The sequence below is a fragment of the Lontra canadensis genome, unplaced genomic scaffold, assembly GCF_010015895.1.
Source record: "Lontra canadensis isolate GAN:19392208 unplaced genomic scaffold, GSC_riverotter_1.0 scaffold125, whole genome shotgun sequence".
NCBI lineage: Eukaryota > Metazoa > Chordata > Mammalia > Carnivora > Mustelidae > Lontra > Lontra canadensis.
This window is the reverse complement of record NW_022631119.1, coordinates 3,823,576-3,849,576: the sequence shown is the minus strand read 5'-3', so window position 1 is coordinate 3,849,576 and position 26,001 is coordinate 3,823,576. Positions and strand designations below refer to the sequence as shown.

The following is a 26,001-nucleotide window of genomic DNA, read 5'->3' as shown; positions in this document are numbered from 1 at the left end:
CAGCTATAAATTGGGAGACAATGTTATAAATTAAGAGACTTAACAGCTATAAATTAAGAACTTAAGAGTTCTTCTTAAATTAATTTGTAAATGTAATGCAATTCAAACAAGATACCAATAAGCTTTCCATGGAGTTAGAAAAATTAATAATCAATAATCAAGTTCACATGGAAAAACAAACATTGAAAAATTAGAAAAGAAAAATACTGAAAATCTAAAAGGGGGGACAGGACTAGCCATAACACACATTGAAAATGCGCTACAATGTAACCATAATAAAAGCAAAGTGTTAGTTTTGGATGGATATAGAAATAAAACAGTAGAACAGAACAGAAAGCCCAGAAATAGACCCAAGAATATACGGAAATTTATTATATGATGAAGATAGCATTTCAAATGAAGGGAGCAAAGATGGATGTTTAAATTAATGGTGTTGGGACAACTGGGATAGCCATGTGGGAAAAGATTTCATTAGATCCATACCTTTATATACAAGAACAAACTCCAAATGGATTAGGGATTTAAATGTAAAAAGTAAAATCTTTCACGTGATAGAAGAAAAGATGTATATTTATCTTTAACCTTGCGATAGCTTCTAACCAAGACACAAAATTCAGAGATAATAAGAATGATGAATTTGACTATATTAAAAAATAAATAAACTGCCATAATCAAAGTAACAACAACAACAAAAAGAACAATTGAGAAACTGGGAGAAAATATTTGCAACATACACTTCAGACAAATGGCTAATATTCCTAATATGTAAAAACACCCTTAAAAATTGAGGGACAAATGATAAAAAGCCAGATAGAAAAATGGGGGAGAGACACAACCCCCAAAAGTCATGAAATAGAAAGGAATGGCTGTTAAACATATGAAAAAATTTTTCACTCACTCATAAAGAAAATACAAATTGAAACGAGATACCACTTCTCACCTATTAGGTTTGTAAAAAATTGAAAGTATAATAATACATTTAGTTGTTGAGTTTTTATTGAAGAGTTATTTATTTTTTTTTAATATTTTATTTATTTGACAGAAAGAGAGAGAGCGTACAGAAGAGGGAGAGGGAAGCTGACTCCCCGCTGAGCAAGGAGTCTAATGCAGACTCCACCACAGGACACTGGGGTCATGACCTGAGCTGAAGACAGAGGCTTAACTGACTCAGCCACCCAAGTGTCCCTATTTTTAAAGATTTTATTTATTTATTTGACAGAAAGAGAGAGAGAAACCACAAGCAGAGGGGAGTGGCAAAGGGAAAGGGAGAGCAGGGAGCCTGACACAGGGCTCGATCCCAGGATCCTGAACCAAAGACAGATGCTTAACAAACCAAGCCTCCCAGATGTCCCCCAAGCCTCAAAATTCTTACCTAATTTCCATGAGTTTTCCACTGTTGTATCTTGATCTTCACCCAATCCTAATCACATTGAAAGACAGGCCTTAAACCAAACTTTCAATTGTCAATAACATCCATCCTGGCATTTCTCCCTTTGAGACACTACCAAAGCTAGCTAGCTAGCTATTTATTTATCTACTTATTTATTTACTTGACAGAGATCACAAGTAGGCAGAGAGGCAGGCGGGGGAGGGAGGGGAGCAGGCTCCCCGCCAAGCAGAGAACCCAATGCAGGGCTTGATCCCAGGACCCCGAGACCATGATCTGAGCCGAAGACAGAGGCTTTAACCCACCGAGCCACGCAGGCACCCCTATTTATTTTTTTTAAAAAGATTTTATTTATTTATTTGACAGAGAGATCACAAGTAGGCAGAGAGGCAGGCAGAGAGAGAGAGGGGGAAGCAGGCTGCCCACTGAGCAGAGAGCCCGACATGGGGCTCGATTCCAGGACCCTGAGATCATGACCTGAGCCGAAGGCAGTGGCTTAACCCACTGAGCCACCCAGCGCCCCTCTACCAAAGCTATTTAGAGGCACTGTTGTCATTTACCACAGTAAGCAATAAGCTCAGTTCTGTTTGGTATGTGGAAAGCCAGCAATCAATACTGCCAACACATTAGGTATAGAAGACTGTTGAAGAAGTTGTCTTGCCAAAATACATATTTTAAATATATCTCATATATTTAAATTCTATATATTTAAATATATTTTAAGTATATATTTAAAATTTTTATATATTTAAATATTCTATAATATATATAATTATATATAGACAATCTAAATCTCATTACACTTTTTTTTAAGATTGTATTTGTTTATTTGATAGAGACACAGCAAGAGGGGGAACACAAACAGGGGGAGCAGGAGATGGAGAAGCAGGCTTCCCACTGAACAGGGAGCCTGATGCGGGGCTGGATGCGGGGCTGGATGCGGGGCTCGATGTCAGGCTCCATCCCAGGACCCTGGGATCATGACCTCAGCCAAAGGTAAATGCTTACGACTGAGTAACCCAGGCGCCCCTGTCATTATGCTTCTTGATCCCACTACTTATTTAGAGGATACAGAGAGGTCAGAGAACATGTTTAAGTAAATCTCAAAATGGCATCAGCAAAACAGAATGGAAGATGCTCCTTCAGCAAGTAAATGGTTAGGAACAAAAGATATGGAGAGGAATCTTAGAGATTAAAGATTTTAAAAGCATATAGAGAAATTGGAGGGAGAAAAGAGGGAAAGAACTGATCACCATTAAAATCAGAAGAGTGGGTACACTCAGCAGGGGTTGAAGATTGTGACTGGGTGTGGACAGGTGAAGGGCTTCAGTGTGGACTAGGAAAGCTTTCCTCGTTTGGAAAGACTGGCTAAAAGGTATAAAAGAATCTTTTGTACTATTATTACAATCTTTCTGTGACTTGAAATTATTTCAAAATAAGTCAAGAGAAAAAAAGGTTTTATTTTCTGATTTGGGTGTTTACCATATTTAACTCATTGAGTTAGACATTTGTTTAATGTGGTTCTCCATGTTTGCCTAACATTTAAAAAAGGGTTTAAAATTAAAAATTTAAAAACAGATTACATGTTGATTCTAATACTTATTATTCCTAACAATTCAAATCTAATAAAACCTTGTAGAAGCAGACTTCTCCTAACAGTGTGGTCTTGTTACTTAATCCTCTCCCTTTAGGCCTTCTAATTTGGTCTACAATGCTGCTCCTCAAACCCTCCAAGCTCTCTCTGGCCCTCTTTCCACTAGTCTCCTCATCCCTTTCCCCCTCTTCCCCACCCATCTTCTGAGTCTTCCAAGCAATTCATTTAGGATGTAACATTCTTCCCAAACAAACACATGCCCTTATTTCAGGTCTCCTTTCAAATGTTACCTGCTCAGAAAAGTCATCTGCAACCACCTTATTTAAAATGGCCCATTTTCTGCTTATTTTCCATCATTCTTTTCCCAATATTATTTATCTATTTAGCTGTTTACTGTTATCCTCACCCTAGTACAATGTAAATTCCACAAGAGCAGGGACCTTATAAGTCTTGTTCACTATCACTGCATTGATAAGTGTGTGTGTGCGTGTGTGTATGTTGTGCAAAAGGGGAGATAGAGAGCAGTAGAATCCCATGTATAGATAAAATATTGCACAAATGAAAAATGAGATTCCCTCTCAGTGAAAATGAGTTTAAAATATAAGAGAAGTAAGATGAATGGCAAATGGCATGAAGTTGAAGTTTCCTCGGTAGCTCGTGTTGAGACCTTGATTTCCTCTCCAGGTCACAAGCCCATGGTCTCCAAGTCTTGGAGGGCTTTACAAATACCACAGGGATGTACTCCTCCCTCTTAACCACACAGGCTGCTACCAGCCCTGATGGTTTTCCTTTGCCTTCCTTCCCCTCCTTACCTGTGTACTGTCTTTGTGTTTCTTCCCTCAAAATTATCCAGGGCTCTTTTCCTTGCTCCAATAAGTCAACCACATCAGGCTTAGAAACAGAATGTCCTGCTTACAAGAAAAATAAAAAAGCCACATGGTACAGAAATGAAAGCAGAACTCACAAAATCTTTAGCTTTACTTAAATTTATAATGAAATCAAGGTTGTTAGTGCTACAGACTTCAGATAATAGAAGGATGAGATGATTTAAGAAACCAGGTTGGTATGATAAAATTTTATTTTAATTTAAACTCATATAGATTCTTCTTAAGAGAAAATTGAACAAAGTGATTGAAAAGGTTAACAATGTTTGAGGACACTCATTGGAGCTAAGGGCCTATGCACCAATTCTTTCTCCTCTAATATCTACCAATCTTGTGACTTTGAGGAAGTCATTTCAACACACTCCTCCCCAATGTTGGCAAGTAAAATGGGTGTGATACTACTATTATTGCATAGTTGTTTGATGATTAAATTTGTATGCATGTATACATATTCCTCTCCTCCCGCTCCTCAGTACGAGTGTCATCATTGGGAAATAATACCAATTATAATAATATTATTTCCTTAAGAGAAAAATGAGAAGCATCCTGATTCACTTACAAAATATTCATTCAATTACAGATGTCATGCTCGTGAATTGTAACTTTCAGCCATAAATCATACAAAATTGGTTGCAGGAAATGAAATGTGTACTCTTCAGGTTTAAATGAATACAGTTTATCCAGTCCACCACTACAGAAGCTACAGAGCTCTTCTCATAGCTATAGTCAATCACAAGTCTATGTCTAATTATTGCCCTGTAAGTGGATCAGAGGATGACACAGCAAATCAGCCTGAACACAATGGTAAGCCAGGCTTCCTGGACAAAAGCTATATATGGAATAAATATAAGGAATTTTTGTCCAGCCCCAGAGGAAGTAAGGAAGGGCCAGAGGGAGATGTGAGTATCTCTAAAAGAGGAAATGACCAGGGTTGGTGGCAGAGGCCCTGACAAACAGACAGACCTCAAACTTTCCTCTGGGAACAAGAAAAAGAAATTCAGCTTACATCTTGAAAGACAGCTTTGAAAATCCCTGTGTTGAAAGTCAACATACCATAGAGCACATTCTAAATTTCTCGTGGCAAACAAACTTACCCAATGAGACCAAGTTTCTATAGTTCTCCAACATCACATCCCTGTACAAGTCCCTCTGAATAGGGTCCAGGCACTCCCACTCCTGCCGAGAGAAGTCTATGGCCACATCCCTGAATGTCACCAATTCCTGAAACTGCAAACCCATGTAGTATGAAATTGAAAACACATTTTTGAGATGGTAAAGACAGGAGATTACAGGAGTGAATTAAAGAAAGGGAATGATATAGTACAAGTGGGCTAGAAAATCAAAGCCCAATGTCCACATATTCCTGAAGAATCCTATTAATACAGACAAACCTTTATAGGTTGTGGACTATTACAAAAACTCAGACCTACTGGGGAATGGATGAAATTAAAGGTTTTTTCCCCATTCAATAAAGTATAATGCACAATCATGTAGTCAGCCAGTTGCATGATGTTATACATTTTCAAAAACTGTGAGGTTCTAAATTATTTTCCCTTCGGAGTTAAACAAAGATGGGATTTCCCTCCCATACTGAATACAAAGATTTCTGTATTAAGTAAAAGCTTTTGAAAAAAAGTCTGACAGTTCTACAAGCACTGAGTTCATCCTTTGTCAGGACTTATCATAAGCATTTTTCTTTGTTTTTGACAGATAAATTTTGGCTGAGTCACAATCCATTTTATTATAGATATCTCAGACTTAATCCATTCCTGACATGGATATACTTCGGTTGGACAAAATTTCAAAGGTTTTCATCTATTCTGGAAATCAACACATTTGCACTCCTTAGGATAATATTCTCATTCATAGTCATCTTTCATCAGTTACTCAACATTTTTCTAACTGTATACTGATGAAGATGAGCCATAATCAAAGAGATGTCACCCAAATTCAACAGATCACATTCAACCACAAAATAGATATATTTGTCTCTCAATAATTCCTTAGCAAGATGCATGACACAAATGTTTCCAGTCATTCTACAATGCTCAAGAACATGAGATACCATCACATACTAAGACTAAGACCAACTGATACCAATATCCATATCTCAACTGCCTAGAAAATTCAGGTCTGTGGAAAATTTGAAAGTCTACCTGTGGTAATTAAATGGGACCAACACCTCTAATTCATCAAACCAGAGACATATAAAGGAAATTCAAATATTTCCTTCATGGGACTTCACTCCTTTACTGGTCCGTCACAGCCTTTGATTGAAGAATAAGCATATAAGTGGATTGAATAAATTGGATAATAAATATAAAAACTGGACAACAAACATTCATTGGGAGGAAATTGAGCTATTTGCTATCTTTTTTTTTTTTTTTTAAATTTTAGGACAAACTGTAGAGCAGATAACTGAATGAGGCCCTTTTAAGTAGGAAACTTTGGCTTAACTAATCAAAAACCCACATAGACTAAAATCATAATATTGCAAGAAGACAGAAATAACCAACTTACACATGTCATGGTTTTAGAAATGTCAGACCTGATCAGTGCTCCTTGGTGTTCCTCCATTGAAAAATATTCAAATTCCAGAAAATCTGAGAGAAAAAAGCTGAGAGAAGAAAAAAAAGTTTTAGTGTTCCCAATATGACTTAATTCAATAAAATATTTTTGTTCCCCCATTCTTCTAAAATTAGCCCCCACTACTGCACAATTTGAGGAAAAATAGAAGATGATCTAAGGTCTCTCCCAGGTCCCAGGACACCAGACTACACAAAGGTGGTTGTAAAGTCATTTCTGGCATTAAAGCCAGACCCGAATACAGGAGCAGGAGACCGAATGGACAAGATCCCACGTTGGGAAAGCTTATTTAGTCCTGAGGTTGAGCTGCTCAGTCTTTCCATGGGTGGATTCACCTGCCTTCACTCCCACCTTCCAAGGCTGATAGAGGCCTCATCATCCAAACCAGAGGTGCTTTTATGGCCTCAGGGTCCACTTAAGTTGGTCAATGTATGGGAAATGAACACAAAGAAGGAACTGCTTAGGCCTACATTCTGTGTTTTGAGTCCAGTCAAGCTGACTACATAAATACTAAATATTCAGGCAACAGAATACAAAGCAGCCATTAAATGCTAAATAGGAAAACATATTTAAGGACATGGAAAATATTACAGATATACTACTGATAGAAAAATAAGATAAAAAATAGGAGAACAACATGATCAGATCATTAAAAAAGAGAGACATTAAAGGACAGGGAATAGGATTTCCATTGGAAGGGTTGGTAATTTATCCATTTTATTACATTATACAATCCTCTGTTACTATCACTTTGTTTTATAGGTGTAATCTTGGTTTTCTTTTTGTTTTAAATATACTTCATAATTATTTTAACAGTGGCCATACATTAACTTAAAAAGCTATACATATACTTATGTATGTGTTAGAAGCTATTATCCAAGAAGTAGAGACTTCACTTAATTTAATTTTTAAAAAAGATTTTATTTATTTATTAGACAGAGAGAGAGAGCACATGTAGAGTGGTAGACAGAGGGAGAGGGACAAGGAGGCTCTCCGCTGAGCAGAGAGCCCAATGTAGAACTCAATCCCAGGACCCTGGGATCATAACCTGAGCCAAAAGCAGATGCTTAACCAACTGAGGCACCCAGGTGCCTCAAAACTTCATTTAATTTTATTTATTTTTTTTTAAATTTTTATTTATTTATTTGACAGAGAGAGAGATCACCAGTAGACACAGAGGCAGGCAGAGAGAAGAGAGAAGCAGGCCCCCTGCCGAGCAGAAAGCCTGATGCGGGGCTCGATCCCAGGACCCTGAGATCATGACCTGAGCTGAAGGCAGAGGCTTAACCCACTGAGCCACCCAGGCGCCCCAAAACTTCATTTAATTTTAAAACACTCTCTTCTTGAGCTTGGAGAAAAGCTCTGAGTCCTCTAAAATCTTCTTGACCCCAGGGAGGTTTTTTTCTTGACATTTAGCCAGGATGTCTTCCAGACAACTGCCCAATCAACTTACCGTATTAGTCTCACTTTGCATCTAAACATCAGTTGAGAAAAAAGAATCAGAAGGCAAAAGCTTACACAATAAATCCCACTTATCTCCAGAGAGATTCCATGGGCTCAGTATAACTTGTTCATACTTTATAGTAATGGCCAGAATCCAACCAATGTCACTTTCCTATGAATTCCCAAAGTAGGTCACCTGACTCTCTTTACTGGTCTTCACTATACACTGATTTATACTTAACTCCCATTTGTAGTTTATATCCTGCTGGATTATTGGCATTTAAAAGTAACAGCTAAAGGGGCACCCAGGTGGCTAAGTAGGTTAAGTGTCTGACTCTAAATTTCAGGTCAGGTCATGATCTCCAGATCATGAGACTGAACTCTGTCACAGGCTCTGTGCTGAGTGTGAAGCCTGCTTAATATTCTCTCTCTTTCTATGTGTTCCCCCACTTTCGCCCCCACTCAGTACATTCACTCTCTTTAAAAAAAAAAAGGGGGGGAGCACCTGGGTGGCTCAGTCAGTAAAGCAGTTGCCTTCGGCTCGGGTCGTGATCGGGGTCCTGGGATTGAGTTCCATATCGGTCTCCCATCCAAGTACTAACCAGGCCCGACCCTGCTTAGCTTCCGAGATCAGACGAGATCGGGCGCGTTCAGGGTGGTATGGCCGTAGACTCGAGTTCCTTATCGGGCTCCCTGCTCAGCAGAGCCTGCTTCTCTCTCTCCCTCTGCCCTCTGCCTGCCGCTCTGCCTACTTGTGTTCTCTGTCTCTGTCAAATAAATAAATAAAATCTTTAAAAAAAAAAAAAAAGAAAGGAAGGAAGGGCTAAATACATTTGGTCATTTAATCAATTCAAATGCTAATATCACAGGGTCAGAAGACAACATTGTAGGTCCTTAAAATGTCTGATTTCTTATATAAAAGTCCACTATTAAAAACTTACCTTAAGGAAATAAAAATAGAGGTACCCAAGTTATATGCAGAAGAATGTTTTTCAGTTAATTTTTTATAACTGAAAACATGTAACAGTAGGCAACATGTTTAAAAAAAAATTATGTTGGGGGTACCTGGGTGGTTTAGTCTGTTAAAAAACAGACTCTTGGGGCGCCTGGGTGGCTCAGTGGGTTAAAGCCTCTGCCTTCGGCTCAGGTCATGATCTCAGGGTCCTGGGATCGAGCCCCACATCGGGCTCTCTGCAGGGAGCCTGCTTCCTCCTCTCTCTCTCTCTCTCTGCCTGCCTCTCTGCCTACTTGTGATCTCTATCTGTCAAATAAATAAATAAAATCTTTAAAAAACAACAACAACAACAACAAAAAAAAAACAGACTCTTGATTTCCACTCAGGTCATGATCTCATATTTGCAAGTTCTAAATCACATGTCTATTCAATTTTAAAGGCCTCACAAAGCACTAATCTCAACCTACACTAAGAAAGAGACCATTTATTACCAGGCTTTGTCACCTGTACCTAGAAAACTCCCACCTATGAGAATGTCAGAATCTTTCCATGTTTGGCCAAATGGGATCCTCATCTCTAATTCATCAGCTACAATCCTGACATGGGAAGCTCAAATCATTTCTTTACAGGACTTTATTTTTTTCATTCTTCCATCCCTGCTCTTAAAATATGTTGGGCTCATAAGAAATAATGAATATTCTAGCCAGTATATACATAAACCAAATAAAGGTTGGAAAAGATTGGTCACAGAAGGAGAACACGAGGTTATCTGCAACGATTGTTCACTGGTATAGAAAACCAATAATTGATTGGAGTGTTTTCTGGTAGGAAGTTTCCAGATAATTCATGAAAACATTTATATCACAGGAATGAAATGAAATGTAATGAAAACATTTATTTCAATAAGAAGGGAACACCATCTTACATTATGTCATAGTTTGACAGCTGCAAAAACTGATGAAAAAACTGATGAAAAAAGTCCTCCTTGGCGTTTCTCTACTGGAGAAAAATAGAGAATCCAAAACTGGGAAGGAAAAAGAGACCCGTGAGAGCAAGCACGCTTTAGTATTACTATATAAGAAATCAAATGTTTTGCTTCTACATTCCATTTTACTTTATACCTCCGACCATACAAACACACCTAATTGCCAAAGATTAGAAGGATTTTAGATAAATTGAAACTCTTCCCCTAATCCCCAGGAAATGCAGATACTTCAGCAGACAGTTTTCTGGCCAGTCCTCCCTTTCGGGGAAGCTGCTCACACCTGAGACTGGGCTGCTCCTCCTCCCTTCATCCACAGCTTTCAGGATTGGAAAGGACCTACACCATCCAAACCACACCTTACTTCCTGACTTTGGGGTCAGTGAGGATGAATAAGTTAGAAAGGGTGTACAGATTAGGGGCACCTGCGTGGCTCAGTCAGTTGGGTGTCAGGGTCTTGATTTCAGCTCAGGTCATGATTTTGGGGTCCTGGGATCGAGCCCTGTGTCCAGCTCCCTGCTCAGTGTGGTCTGCTTGTCTCCCTCTCCCTTCACCCCTTCCCCTACTCTTTCTCTCTCTCTCAAATAGACAAATCTTTTTAAAAATTAAGTAAAAGAAAAGAAAGGGTATACAGATTAGAAAATCCATAGAATTGGTCAGGCGGGGTTCAACATTCTGATTCCAGAAAAACTGACTGCTGAAATACATTATGAAATACATTACATACAAAATGTGAAGGGAATATAATGAAGACATGGAAAATATTCCAGAAATACTGTCAGAAAAATCAGATTATGAAACCACATTTACACTATACTATTTGTAAGATACATGGCTATTTCAATATTGAAAGGCTGACAGATCATTAGGCTCCAGTAGATAGAAAAAGTCCAGAAAGCTATACACTCATACATCAACAACACCTGTCTTTTTCTCTTGATTTTTTTTTTCTTGGAAAGTAATAATAATTGCCTACATACAAGAGACAGGTTTCTTTGCTGTTTCAATGACCTAGACATTGAAGAAAAGATATCCTTTGACATAGGCATTTCATAGTACTGATGAATAAAAAAGAAAGGTGAAACTCACATGGTTAATCTTAGCCAAAGTGTGTGTGTGTGTGTGTGCGTCCCAGAATACTGTTATGCAATCTGAGTTATAAAATCTCAAAATTTCACCAGGGATCAAGTAATTAGATATTTAAAAGATGACAGAAAATACCTAAAGCAACCTCAAGAAGGTCATGCCTCAATAACCAGTTTTTAGAGATAATATACTGTTGTATTAGACTTGAACCTAAAACTTATATCTTTCTTTGAGATATAATTGACATACATTAGTTTCAGTTATATAGCACGATTCCATATTTGTATATACTGCAAGATGATCACCACAGTTAAGTCTAGTTAATATCCATCATCATATATAGTTACATTTTTTTTTGTGATGAAAACTTTGAAGATCTACTTTCTTAGCAACTTTCAAATATACGATATAGTATTACTAATAATAGCACTATGCTGGACATTACATACCCATGACTCATTTATAACTGAAAGTTTGTACTTTTTCCCATCTAAATGCATTTCTCCCGCCCCACCCCCTACCCCAACCACCTCTGGCAACTACCAATCTTTTCTCCGTATCAGAGTTCGGCTTTTTTTTTTTTTTAAGATTTTATTTATTTATTTGAAAGACAGTGAGAGTGACAGAGAGAGAGAAAGAGCATGAGCACAGAGGGAGAGGGAGAAGCAAATTCCCTGCTGAGCAGAGATCTTGATACGGGGCTCGATCCTAGGACCCTGAGATCATGACCTGAGTGAGCCAAAAGCAGCCACTTAACCAACTGAGCCACCCAGGTGATCCAGCTTTTTTTTTTTTTTTTAGGGGTTGGAGGATTAAATTCTGCGTATAAATTGTTACTTGCCTTTCTCTAACTTATATCATTTACGGTAACATACACTCATGCTGTTGCAAATAGCAAAATCTTCTTTTGAATGGCTGAATATTTCCCTGTGTATATATCACATATTTTTCTTTTGATCTTGATAAGAATTTAAGCATATGAAGTTATTGATTCAATGACCATGTTATAAATTAAAATGTATATGCTTATGAACATTTGTTATGTTCTGAGTGGAAATTTTTTCCAAAATGTGCACAGTTCATTCTTTTACTATTTTTTTTTAAGATTTTATTTATTTGACACAGAGAAAGAGATCACAAGTAGGCAGAGAGGCAGGCAGAGAGAGAGGGGGAAGCAGGCTTGGTGCTGAGCAGAGAGCCTGATGTAGGGCTCAATCCCAGGACCCTGAGATCATGACCTGAGCCTAAGGCAAAGGCTTAACCCTCTGAGCTACCCAGGTGCCCCCAGTTCATTCTTTTAAACAGTATTTACTTGGCCTTGGAGAAGTATATTAAATTTGGATTGTTTTGCTAAACAGTTCTTATTTTCTTCAGCTACCAGTAATACAACATTCTCTGATTTTTATGTATGCTCATTACTGGATTACTGCCTAAAAAGATGGGTAAACTCTCTGAGAATAGTCTTACAATACTGATGCTGATTTCACTGCTATATCCTTTTGCAAGTTTTCTTCAAAGAGCTATTTCCCACCCTGTTAGTCACATCCTCCAAGAAGCTGCTGAATTAGTCTGTTAGTTTCGCTTACATCAACATCATAAGAATAAAACCGGTAATGTAGGAGTTACCATGTGATCCAGCCATTCTACCCTTACGTATGTATTTCAGGAGAAAAAATACACATTCACCCCCGCCACAAAAACCCAAAACAACTTGTATGCAAATGTTTGTATTATAACAGCCCCAAAGTGGAAGAAACCCCAATGTCCATAAACAGATAAAGAAAATGAGGTATATGCATGCAAGGGAAGATTATGCAGCCATAAAAATGAGGGTTATTTTAAGTTATAACGTGGATGAATCTTGAAGATATTATGCTAAGGGAAATCAGCTAGTCACAAAAGGACAAATAGTGTATGATTCCTCTTATCTGAGATTCTTAGAATAATCAAACTCAGAGAGACAGAAAGTGGGTGCCAGGGATGGGGAGGGGGAGGAGGGGAATGGGAAGTGTTTAATGGGTATAGTTTCAGTTGGAGAAGATGAAGTTCTGAAGATGAATGGTGGTGGTGACAGTTGGCAGAACAATGTGAATATATTTAATGCTACTAAACTATGCACTTAAAAATGGTTAAAATGTTGGGGCACCTGGGTGACTCAGTTGGCTACGCTTCTGATGGTTGATTTCAGCTCAGGTCATGATCTCACGGTTGTGAGATGAAGCCCCACCGCAGGCTCCGCAGTGGGCGAGGAACCTGCTTAAGACCCTCTCTCCCTCCTCCCTCCTCTAAAAAAAAAAAAAGGTTAAAATGCCAAATTTTGTTATGCATACTTTAGCACATAAAAAAAATGAAGTACTTATACATAATTAATGGTGGTGCTTTGATAGGGGTGCTGGTTATACAACCCTGTGACTACATTAAAAGCTACTAAATTATATACTTTAAAAAGATGTATTTTATTTTTAAAAGATTTTATTTATTTATTTGACAGAGAGATCACAAGTAGGCAGACAGGCAGGCAGAGAGAGAGGAGGAAGCAGGGTCCCTGCTGAGCAGAGAGCCCGATGTGATGCGGGGCTCAATCCCAGGACCCTGAGATCATGACCTGAGCCAAAGGCAGAGGTTTAACCCGCTAAACCACCCAGGCGCCCCCCCCTAAAAAGATGTCTTTTAAAGTATCATATTAACAAAGAAGGTAAAAATTTACACATAAATTCCTTGCCATCACAGTGCTTTTTTAGATCAGCATAATTTGATAGTAAGGTGACAGCTACTGTCAGAATAACATCACTCCCTTCTAAAATCCCACGTCACATTATCTGAATCTCTCTAGTAGCCTCTGATCCATTTATTTCCATTCAGTGTTCACTTTACTTACTAAAAGAAACATAAAAGTAGTAACCATGTCAATTGAGTCTTCTTATCAACCCAAATAATAATATTGTATGGTTAGGCATATCATAAGCACTTAGTAAGAGTCTGAGTGTTTTATCCCAAATTCTACTCCTAGGAATTTATATTAATTAAATAGCCACACAAAAAACTTACAGTAGGTAACAGGTTAATTAATTCAGTTCTACTATATGATGGCATATTTACCATTATTAATTGTGATGATGCTGGTCCAGGCTAATAAATACACATAATGTAGGAATGGCATCCTGCTGAATTTAATCTGTGTTCAGATTTTCTAAATATGGAAATGTTCTTAGAGTCCATGAGATTTGATTACCTTGGTTTTTCATCAGTAAAATCCAGAGTATGAATATTTTGGAGAAAGATAATCTCTATAAAAGCCTAAAAGTATGCTGTAATACTATATTAATATGTTAGTTATTTTACTGATTTCATTTTCTCTAATTTCTCATTTTTCTCTAATTGATTATTGCAAAAGAAACAATTCTAAAATCTCCTTTTTAAAGTTGTGCTTCTCAGTTCTGCTCTTATAACACACAAAAATAATGAGGACGTTGGTTCAAGACTGTATTCCTTTTCTTCTTTTTTTTTTTTTTTAGATTTTATTTGTTTATTTGTCTGAGAGAGAGAGTGAGCGAGCACAGAGTGGCAGACAGAGGCAGAGGGAGAAGCAGGCTCCCCGCCGAGCAAGGAGCCCAATGTGGGGCTCGATCCCAGGATGCTGGGATCATGACCTGAACCGAAGGCAGCCACTTAACCAACTGAGTCACCCAGGTGTCCCAAGACTGTATTTCTTATTAATAAGATACTAAAAGTATCTAGGAAAGAAGAGGAAATTTACTTTCTCCCAACTGCAGCAGCAAAAAAAAAAAAAGACATTTTTTCAAAGAATCTAATCTGATCAGGTATCTCATAAAGTGAGAACATTAATGAGAGGTTCAATACTTTTAATCCATGAAAGAAATGTGAATAAGTAAAATTATTAGTTCTTTTCTCTTATTACAGACCATACTTGGAAATGTTATTTGGAAAAGACCTAAAAAATCAGTTGTTATTGGAAAGTTTTGTAAAACCAATCTTAAATCTCTTTTTAAAACTCTAAGTGGGATACCTGGGTGGCTCAGTTGGTTAAGCGGCTGCCTTCGGCTCAGGTCATGATCCCAGCGTCCTGGGATCGAGTCCCACATCGGGCTCCTTGCTCGGCAGGGAACCTGCTTCTCCTCTGCCTCTCGGCCTACTTGTGATCTCTCTCTCTCTCTCTCTGACAAATAAATAAATAAAATCTTAAAAAAAAACAACTCTAACTCTGGGGGTGCCTGGCTGGCTCAGTTGGTAGAGCACAGGACTTTTTAACTTTTTTTTAAGAGAAAGAGAGAGAGGAGAGAGAAGAGAGAGCAGAAAATGGGGGTAGGGGCAGAGGGAGAGAAGCCCAAGCAGATTCCACACTCAGCAAGAAGCCCTACGGAGAGCTCGATCCCACAACCCTGAGATCATGACCTGAGCTGAAATCAATAGTCTGATGCTTAACTGAGCCACCCAGGCACCCCAAGTATGAAACTCTTGATCTCAGGGTTGAGTTGGAGCCCTATATTGGGTGTAGAGATTTTTAAAAAGTTAAAAAATATATATATACATATACATATACATATATACATATATATATATATATATACATATATACATATATATATATATATTTAAAGAAAAATCTAACTCTGACTATTTGATACTTGCTGCCCTGGTAATTAACTTAATGGTTATTTCTATTATCTAAAAGATGTAAATATCTGAAATGTTTTTCAAACCAGAAATTGTCACTTCTCTCTTCCACTCACATGCACATATAATAAAACTCATGGACTCTTTTTTCAAACTCAGATTCTTATTTCTTTATGGTTTGACTCTTAGACTTAATGTGATCATACTCTTCAAAACAATACACATATGCTAAATGGAAAAAATATTAATAGCTTATCTCTGGGTGGTGGTAAAATAATGGTGGTGAGTATTTTATATTTATCAGAAGTTCCTTAGGGTACTGCATGTTTTACAACACGCCTTCATTAATGCCATCACCACAATATAAGGTATTTCAAAATATTTCAAAGACATTTCAACATATAACAAATGTTAAAATAGAGCCTGGTTCAGTCAGTTGAGCAACTGACTCTTGATTTCAGCTCTGGTCCTGATCCCAAGTCATAAGATCAAGCCCTGGGTAGGGTGCTGCCTTCAATGTGGAATCTGCTTGAGATTCTCTCTCTCCCTCTCATTTTCTCAATAAATAAATAAAACCTTTAAAAAAAGCATAAAGAAAAAATAAAGAACAGGTTGTTCATTCTTGTATTTATGAAACCTGAACTCTATGCATGATGTGAAAAAGTATTACATGGGAAACAAATTATCCCTACAATCTTTAGATATCCTTTGGTTATAGCTACCCAACACTTTCATTACCAAGATCCTACTGAAAATCAACACAATACAAGTAAGTGGTACTTGCAGATTGCATCACAGAATGTAATAAAGGTACAAGAGTGTTTGGTACACAACAGATGCTTGATAAATGTAGCTACACCACTACTCTTCCTCAATAAACAATTAAAATATTACTTCATGATGCACTTCTTGAAAAATTTCTTATAGTAATACCTTCTTAAGTGAGATTCATATATAATTAAACTTTTTCCAGGGTATTACAGTTGATAGATATGAGTATTACTTAACATTATAGAGTGTACATTTTCCTGAAGTCTAACTCTGTATAAACATAATCCTTTTTTTTTTTTTTAAAGATTTATTTTAGAGAGAGAGCATGCACATGATGGGGGAGGGACAGAGGGAAAGGAAGAGGATCCCAAGCAGACTCCCTGCTGAGTGGGAAGCTGTACTAGGGGCTCCATCTTACCACTCCCAGATCATGACCTGAGCCAAAACCAAGAGTGGGACACTTAACCAAAGGAGCCACCCAGGTGCCCCTGTATAAACATTATCTTATCAGCTGCATAATATTCAACCATATGGGTTAATCATTAAACATTTCCATAACCCTGAACATTAATTTTTCACATCATCAAAAACAGGAAAATGTCCTTGATTCTAGACCCAAAAAATCTGAATCTTTTTGGGTTCTAACAGAATACACAGGAGGATGTGAATGACAACCCAATGAACATGAGAATGTTAACGAGGTTTACCATAATAGTACCCAACATCCACTGGGAAGAAAGCAGATCGGGATTACGACATTTTAAAGGAAAGCATACCCTAAAACCAATAATTTTAGGAAAGAAAAACTAGCCCAAACACTGATTTTGGGGGGATGTAACAATTTTCCTTATCAGGTTCCTTCTTTCGGGGAATGGCAGGACCAGGTAGGGAGTAATAGGACGCCGGGTTTTTCTTGGAGCACAGAATGACTTCGTTGTACAACATTCTCTAGGTCCACGCCCGCCCTGGTCACACAAACAGATAGATATAAGTAGGGCAGCGTGTAATCTGTGTAAGGTTTACAGCAAGTTCCTGTGGTCAGATATCTGGGAACGCCGTGGTTCTGAGACACGTGGCTGCCCCTCAGAGCTCCCAAGTAAGGAATTTCCAAGGCGTTCCCAACCTCCAACTTCGTTTTTTAAAGCCGTTCCTCTGTGGCAGCCACAAGTAGCTGAGAGGAGAGAAGACGAAGGACGCAGCAGGGAACCTAGAGCCAGGGACAATGACACAACAGAGCCACAGCAATCGCCGCACAGGTAAAAGACATGCAACCAAATGCATATTACATGTGCACATGTCTCACGCGCACTTGTCTCACCCTCATTTCACAGTCGCACCGCACCCACTGTTACATCTCGGCGCGCGCGCGCGCTTCTCCCCCCGCTCCCCATCACAGACACCCACCACCCTCTATGGTGCTTGAACCGCAGTCCTGAGATCACGGTAACACCTGGTCGCCCCTACTACCCGCTTCCACGCTTTGAAAGCTTCTTCCCCCACCCCGATCAACTAGGTTGTCCAGAGCCCAGCCTATCGGCACCCCGCGCCGCTTACATCCTGAGATGAGTTCAGCTCACCGTGCGCAGCGCGAGAACAGCGCGAAAATGGAAGGGAAGCCAAACATCCGTTGTGACCGCTGCCCTCTGGGAAATGTAGTTCGAGCCTGAAGGTCCGTGGCGGCGGTGGCTTGTGGGAAAAATAGCCCGAATCCCAGAAGCCTCTCTGGAGCGCTAGTTGGCCAACAGGACGTCCCTCCGCGGACACCCGAGAGTTGTCGCTCTGAGGAGTACGCCGCGCGAGGGGTGGTAACGGCGGAGGGGAAACAGAAGAGGGCGCGGTGCGCGCGTCCTGGTGGTCCAGATCAGGCTAGAAGGCAGGGAAGGGCCGTCCCGAACTGGCGGCTGTCCAAAGCCTCGGGCCTGTGGGTGCCAGCCGCAAGGTAGGGTCACCGGTGCGGCCCCAGGGCCATGGCGGGGGCTCTGGTGCTGTGTTTCCTAAGGTAGTTAGCTGCAGCCTGGTGATAACATACGGGGGAGTAACTTTTGGTACTGCCGGGAGTGGGCTGGCTTTCTCAATACACTGTGTTAGCTACATAAGTAATGGTGAGTGGGAGTGAAGTAATATTAATACTTTACACTAGGATATATTCGACGCTGACAGAATAATTAAATGTGAAAGTGACCTGGTGATAATATTGTATAGGTTTCGTAATATTGGTTTAGGAATAGCGTTCCCAAGCATAACCAAAGAGGGAAATGTTATAAAGATTTGAATGGATGATTATTTTGTCAGACCCCCGACTTAGTAGTTCAGTAGTGTTGGGTATTCTTGTCTTTTGCCTTCCCATACAGGCTTTAGTATCAGTCTGTCGATATCCACAAAATAACTAACAAGGATTTTGTTTAATGTTTTTATGATGAAAGGGCTTTGAATTTTGCTACATAATTTTCTGATCTATTAAGATGATCGTGGGTTTTTCTTTTTTCAGCTCTAACCCTGTTTTTATACAAGAATCCTGTTGATGTAGAGGAGATATAGGAGTGGTGAAGAATTTTAGGTCTTAGTCTCTCAGTTTGCCTTCCACCCTGAGCTGTGACCTGCACAAGTTCTTCTCAGGTCCTTTCCTCCCTCAACTAGTTAGGTGACACAGGAGGCTAGAGGGGGCTGGGAATTTCCTTCCTCAACATTGGTTAGTCTCTGGTAAATTAGTTTCCCTTGAGGGCAGGTGGATAACAGACTAAAATATTTCAAAACAGTTATTTTCCCCTCCCCCTCCTCCGTGAGGGGAATTTCTTCTGATCTTCATTCTGAGAAAGTGGTGATGTTCTTAGAGGTCAAACTCAAGAAAGTGGGGTCCTATAGGAGTTTTTAACTGTCAAGCTGGTCTGCACTCAGTTTCCAGCCATTCATCAGGTCCTACCAGTCCCTGACTATAGCAGCTTCTCCTTCAGGTTCTCTGTGATTTTCTTTGCCTATCTCTCCAGTTCTCAGACCATTTGTTTGCCCTGTGACCTCAATTCTCTGAGGGAAATAAGAATTATTAATTTTCAGTTAGCTTATCTTTTTCCTTGCTGTGAGGACAGTAGTGATCACTTACAAGCTCTTTCCATTTTGGAGCAAAAAAGCAGAAGCCCTCCTATTTTTTAATAGTAACTTCTTTGATATATAACATACATACACATACCTAAAAGCACATATAGCCTAAGTACTGCTGGATGGATTTTCAGAAACTGAACACATCCATTTATTTAACTGCTATCCAGATCAAGGAACAGGACATTACCAGCATCCCAAAGTATGTCTTCATGTTCTCTTCTGTTTTCTTTCTCATTCACCAAGAATGATCACTGTCCAAATCTCTTAACAACAAAGATTGATTTGGCAATTTTTAAATTTTCTATCAGTGGAATTACACAGTATATACTCTTGTGTCTGAATTCTCTTGACCAACATTGTTTATGTGATTCACTGATTGCATGTTGTTTTATGTAGTTCTGGGTTATTTATTGATGTAGGAAGTGTTGGAGTTTGGAGCTGATGGCCAAGAAAGAATTCTTGAGATACCTTCGGTGTAAAAAGATGGTTTTACTAAAGCATGGGGACCCATGGGCAGAAAAATCTGCACTAGGGTTATGAGGAGTGACTGATTATATGCTTTCAAGTTGGGAGGGAGTTAGGGATAGCATAAGTCTCTAAGGAATTTTGGAAGCAAGGTTTCCAGAATTTTTTTTGAAGATTTTATTTATTTATATGACACAGAGATCACAAGTAGGCAGAGAGGCAGACAGAGAGAGGGGGAAGCAGAGAGCCTGATGTAGGGCTTGATCCCAGGACCCTGAGATCATGACCTGAGCCAAAGGTAGAGGCTTAACCCACTGAGCCACCCAGGCGCCCCAAGGTTTCCAGAATCTTGAGGAGGCTGGCTATTGTTAGGAAAAGGTCATTTATTATTATCTAATACAATCTTAGTCATAAGACCCTTCAGATGTATATCAGTGGGCCATATGCTTTGATGATGATTTCCAGCATATATCTTGGGGGGTGGGGTAAGAGATAAAAGAAGTTACCAAAGGAATTTTTATATGTTAAGTAAGACTTAAAGGATTCTGGGGCATTGGACTAAGATTGCCTTTTGCCCTTAGCAAAGTGTAGCTGAGGTAGCTGAGCTCCTAGAGGAAGATCACTTAACCTGTTTCAAGGTCTTGTCAATGGACTGTAGGCAGTAAGAAGTTTAACTTTTTCTTTTGCCTTTGCTTCCCACGTCATTTATTACTCATTTTTGTGTGAAAATGCTACATTTATTTTTCCTAGTATAAATATGCCACACTTACTTTTCCATTTCCGGCAGATGAACAGAGAGACAGAGTGAGAGAGAAAACAAGTTAGGAGTGAAAATTGGGCTGCTCTGAATCCTATAGACATTAAAAAGATAATGAAAGGATTTCATACAGAGTTTATACCAATACATTTGAAAACTTATATGAAACAGACAAATTCCTAGTAACACACAGTAAATCAGCTTTGCTGGGGGATATAACAGGCAATGTGAAGCGTCCTATACCTAGTAATGAAATTGAATCCATTACTATAAGCCTTTACGATAGACAGTTCAGTCTCATGTGACTTCATTCTACCAATGATTTAAGGAGAAAACCCCACTCATACAGTCTCAAGAGAATTGATAAATGTTGGAACACACTCCAATTTATTTTATGGAGTGAAGCAAATATGGATACTGAAACTTTATAAGGGCATGCAAGAGAAAGGAAATTTATAGGTCTCTCTCTGATGAAAACAAATATACAAAACAATATAATAATAAATCTTGCAGTATATGAAAAGGATAATATATCATGACTTAATTTGAAATATTGTCAGAATGCAAGTAGGTTTAACATTTGAAAATCAGTGTAATTTACATTAATGTAATGAAGTAGAATCATCATATATTCTCACATGAATAGATGGAGAAAAGACATTTCATAGAATTTATCTTTCAGCAAAGACAAAAAATGGGAACTTCCCTCAGTCACATAAAGGTATGTATAAAGTTCCTAGAGAAAACAGCCTTCTTAATGGTGAAACCTTTCCACTGGTATCTAAGAATGAGACAAAGATATTTTTCTTTTTTTTTTTTTTTTAAAGATTTTATTTATTTATTTGTCAGAGACAGAGGGAGAGAGAGTGAGCAAGCACAGGCAGACAGAGAGGCAGGCAGAGGCAGAGGGAGAAGCAGGCTCCCCGCCGAGCAAGGAGCCCGATGTGGGACTCGATCCCAGGACGCTGGGATCATGACCTGAGCCAAAGGCAGCCGCTTAACCAACTGAGCCACCCAGGCGTCCCCAAAGATATTTTTCTTAATAGAATCTTTTTTTTTTTTTTAATTTGACAGACAGAGGTCACAAGTAGGCAGAGAAGCAGGCAGAGAGAGAGGAGGGGGAAGCAGGCTACCTGCTGAGCAGAGAGCCTGATGTAGGCCTCCATCCCAGGACCCTGAGATCATGACCTGAGCTGAAGGCAGAGGCTTTAACCCACTGAGCCACCCAGGAGTCCGAGACAAAGATACTTGTTATCAAAATTTGTTATTTTAATTGAGATTCTTACTAATTCACTAGGGCAAGAAAAAAAAAAGGTGCAGTGATTTGAAAGAAGAAAGTGTCATTATTTACAGATATGATTGTGTTCATAGAAAATCCTAAAGAATATATATAACTTATCAATTCTTTTTTCCTCCATCTTTTTTCATTATTTCCCCCAGAAGCCTTTTAGAGATATTTTGCCCCTGATCATTAGCCCTATCCCTATGAAATATAACAGATATGTATCTTTGTATGTACTATGCTGCTTTGAAGGGCCACAAACCAGAAGCCATCTTATGATTTTTTTTTAATCCTCCAAGAACCAATTTTTGCCCCGTTAGGAGTATTATCACACTGTTGGGAATGCATGAAATAATAATTATCAGACAAGACTGATTGATAGCCTTCTACAATTAAATAACTTTTCACCGGAGGGCAGGTCCTAGGCAGTACCATATAAGTCAGCTAAAAATCAGCAGTTATAACCAGTTTCAAGAACTACGGGCTGTCCTTTAGCAGGACTGCAATAGCAGGAAAATAGGGGGGAGGAAAAGGGAAAGAACTCTTCAAAGGAGAAAGAGCAGGGCCAAATTCTTTGTAGAAACTGTCCAAATCTCTGAATGACTCCTGAACTATGTATGTGTGGGGCTGACTTTTTATAGCTCAGCTAATACCAAAAGAGAATTCAGATTCTTACACTAAGGAGAGAGTTTGAGTTCAAGTCCCACAAAGTTGTACAAGCAAATAAAAAAATTCAACATCCTTCAGATGATTATAGCAAAATCCAGAGTCTTTAAAACATCATTTACAATGTCAAGGATATAATGCAAAATTGTGACATAAAATTTAAGTATGGGCAACATCATAAAATAAGATGTTGCCCATACTTAAAGGAAAAGGAAATTGTTGGAGACCAACCCCAAAAGGCCCAGTTGGTAGAATTAGCAGATTTATGCTAAATTACAGAGTGTTTAAAGGCTTTTTAAAACACCCATTGTATTTATGCTCAAGGATGTAAAATATGCTTATAATGAATGAACAGGTAGGGTAGAAAGAGAATGTATTAAAAAGAACCTAATAAATCTCCAGAGCAAAAAATTTGAAAATTTGATTTGAAGATACATCATTGAATGGGCTTGCCAGCAGATAGGCTTTGCCAGGAAAAGACAAAAGAAAGTCAGTGAACTTATGGATCAATATAAGTTGTCTAAACTTAAGAACAGAGAAAAAAGATTTTTAAAAAAGAGAATACTCTCCTCAGTTACCTGTAGGATAATGTAAAAATTTTTTGAAGTAATAATAGGTGAAATTTTACAGATCTGTATGAAAATTACTAAGAGGTGAGAACACAAATTTTATAGATTCAAGAATCCCCAAGAAACCCAAGTGGGAAAAAAAAATGCCTAGGTTCATCATAGTCAAACTACTGAAAACTAAGGACAAATACAGGTGAAAGGGTAATCATTGGGGGAAAATTGTACTCCCCCTTTTGCGAATGTGAGAAAATATAAGCAAAGAAAAGCACACAAAGCGTAGGTGGTTATAAGTTAGGATCCAACCTTAAAAGATACCACATTTTTCCCTATAACTTAGATCTTTCCAGCATAGGCCTTAGGACTTTGAGGGGGAGATTTCAGATGATTGAAAGGTGTTGACTTCTCACTGATGTATTGGGGTATTATCTGCAATGGCTCTTACTCCTGTGATTGTGATTTCATCCACTGAGAGATATCCTTTTGTTCCCCCCGGTCCCTCATAGTTTCTCATGGCTCATTCCTTAGCTCTGAAGAGATTATGTCTGACTTAGAAAGGTCTGCTTATGAGTAAAAAAATAGTATATGGTATAGGTATTCTAGAAGTCAAGTCCAGTTCCTCAGCAGGGAAGCCCTTATAGGAAGGGCAAACAATGTGATGGTTTGAAGGACAGAGAAGACAAAATCTAACTGCTCCCCTATCAACAAGGAGTAGAAATTAAATAACTAGAACTGTATATGAGAGGAGGCAATGATTTCAGAGGACAAATTCTAAATTACTTGCAGGAAGATAACGTTACACAGAGAGACCAGTTGCTATATTTCTCTAACAGCACATCTCTAGAAATTCTTCTGATTATGAGACCTGAAACCATAAAACTCCTAAAATAAAACATAGGTGGTAATCTCTTAGACATCAACGTTAGCAACATGTTTAGGGATATGTCCTCAGGCAAGGGAAATGAAAGCAAAATAAACTACTATTAAGACTACACCAAAATAAAAAGCTTTTGCACAGCAAAGGAACCATCTACAAAACAAAAAGGCAACTCAGTGAATGGGAGAAGATATTTGCAAGTGATATATCTGATAACGGGTTAATACCTAGAATATATAAAGAAGTTATATAGTTCACCAAAAAACAATCTGATTAAAGAATAGGCAGAGGACCTGAATAGACATTTTTTTCCAAAGAAGACAAATAGATGGCTAATAGACACATGAAAAGATGTTCAACAGCAGTAATCATCAGGGAAATGTGACTGAAAATTACAATGAGATATCATCTCAGACTAGTCAGAATGTCTTGTATCAAGAAGACAAGAAATAACAAGTGTTGGGGAGGATGTCAAGAAGAGGGAACGCTTGTTGGTGGGAATGTAAATTGGTGCAATCACTGTGGAAAACAATATAGAATTTCCTAAAAAAATTAAAAATACAAATACCATGTTACCCAGTAATTCCATTACTGGGTATTTACGCAAAGAATATGAAAACACTAATTCAAAAAGATGTATATACCCCTATGTTTATTGCAGCATGCTTTACAGTAGCCAAGATATGGAAGCAACCCAAGTATTCACTGATGAATGAATGGCTGAAGAAGAGGTGGTATGGATATGTATACAATGGAATATTACTCAGCCATACAAAAGAATGAGATTTTGTCATTTGCAACAACATGAATGGACGTAGAGGGTATAATATTAAGGGAAATAAGTCAGAGAAAGACAGATACCATGTGATTTCACTTACATGTAGAATCTAAAAAAAAAAACAACCAACCAACCAACCAACCAGATTTTTAAACACAGAGAACAGACTGGTGGTTGCCAGAAGCGGGGGATAGAAGGGGGTGTGAAATAGAATGTAAAATGAATAAGGCACACAGATAAGAAGTACAGCTTAGGGAATAGTCAGTAATATTGTAACAATGTGTGGTGACAGATGGTGACTACACTTGTGGTAAGCACAGAGTGATGTACAGAATTGTCGAATCAAATTGTTGTATACCTGAAACTAATATAATGTGTGATAATTATACCTCAATAAAAAACATTCTTCTGATTAGATAAACTCCAGTTTATCACTGACTAAGTGATTCCTCATAGATTATGTCCCTTCTAGGGAGGATTTGGAAGTGCATGGGAACATGTTTTGATTTGTTACAGTGACAGAAAGGTGCTAATAGAATTTATTATCCAAGAACCCATCTACATGAGGTAAAATAAGTTAAAATGACTCTTAGTTTGTGTGTAGGGCAGGTAGAGGAGGAGTCTTTGATCGTTAAGATTAGCTGATGATGTTGGTAATCAGCAGTGCTAGAAGGAGAGTCACTATGGATTGTAATCATTCTGTTGAAGGCCTGACATGTGGACTTTCAGGAAGAGGAGGTAAGCTTCCCAGGCCTCAACTAGCTGCTCTAATTTAAAGCTAACTGTCCTGTTGTGTTTTTGTTGTTGTTGTTGTTTGTTTGTTTTTTAAGATGATGTTTTGGGTAGCTTGTTACATAGAAATAAACAGTCAGCAATGCATTATTAAACATGCCATTTTCCAGAATGTAATGGAACATAGGATGGGTTCTCAGAATTGATATTAATTATAGTCATATCTTCTTAAGTAATTCTCCTCCCAACATGGACCTGGAACTCATGATCCTGAGATCAGGCGTTGCATGCTCTACTAACTGAGCCAGCCAGGCCCCCCGATTATAGTCATAACCTTAATGTAATTCAAATGATTGTATTAAAGTACTGCCTTCATTGTCCTGTTTCACAGATGGAAGCAGAAGACCAGTTATTGTTTTAATAGCAATGCCCATTATAATAAATATTAAAATAGTACAG

General features: G+C 38.5%; 1 protein-coding gene and 1 pseudogene across 6 annotated transcripts in view; both read right to left on the bottom strand.

Moving 5' to 3' along the window:
• The window catches only part of LOC116857634 (zinc finger protein 573), a 32,225-nt gene extending 14,271 nt beyond the window's left edge, over positions 1 to 17,954 (bottom strand). Inside the window, exons 1-5 of one of the 6 annotated variants that reach the window (XM_032841893.1) lie at positions 17,901 to 17,954; positions 17,408 to 17,412; positions 6,386 to 6,469; positions 4,960 to 5,092; positions 3,794 to 3,892 (exon numbers count right to left, since the gene is read on the bottom strand). In XM_032841893.1, the coding sequence (XP_032697784.1) occupies positions 3,794 to 3,892; positions 4,960 to 5,092; positions 6,386 to 6,442 (289 nt within the window). In that variant the 5' untranslated portion in view covers positions 6,443 to 6,469; positions 17,408 to 17,412; positions 17,901 to 17,954. Of the gene's footprint in view, positions 1 to 3,793; positions 3,893 to 4,959; positions 5,093 to 6,385; positions 6,470 to 17,407; positions 17,413 to 17,900 lie in introns of those variants that run through there. The other 5 variants (XM_032841894.1, XM_032841895.1, XM_032841899.1 and 2 more) reach the window with 5 other exon arrangements.
• Positions 8,451 to 8,566, bottom strand: LOC116857791 (annotated as a pseudogene).
• Positions 17,955 to 26,001: the final 8,047 nt, after the last annotated feature.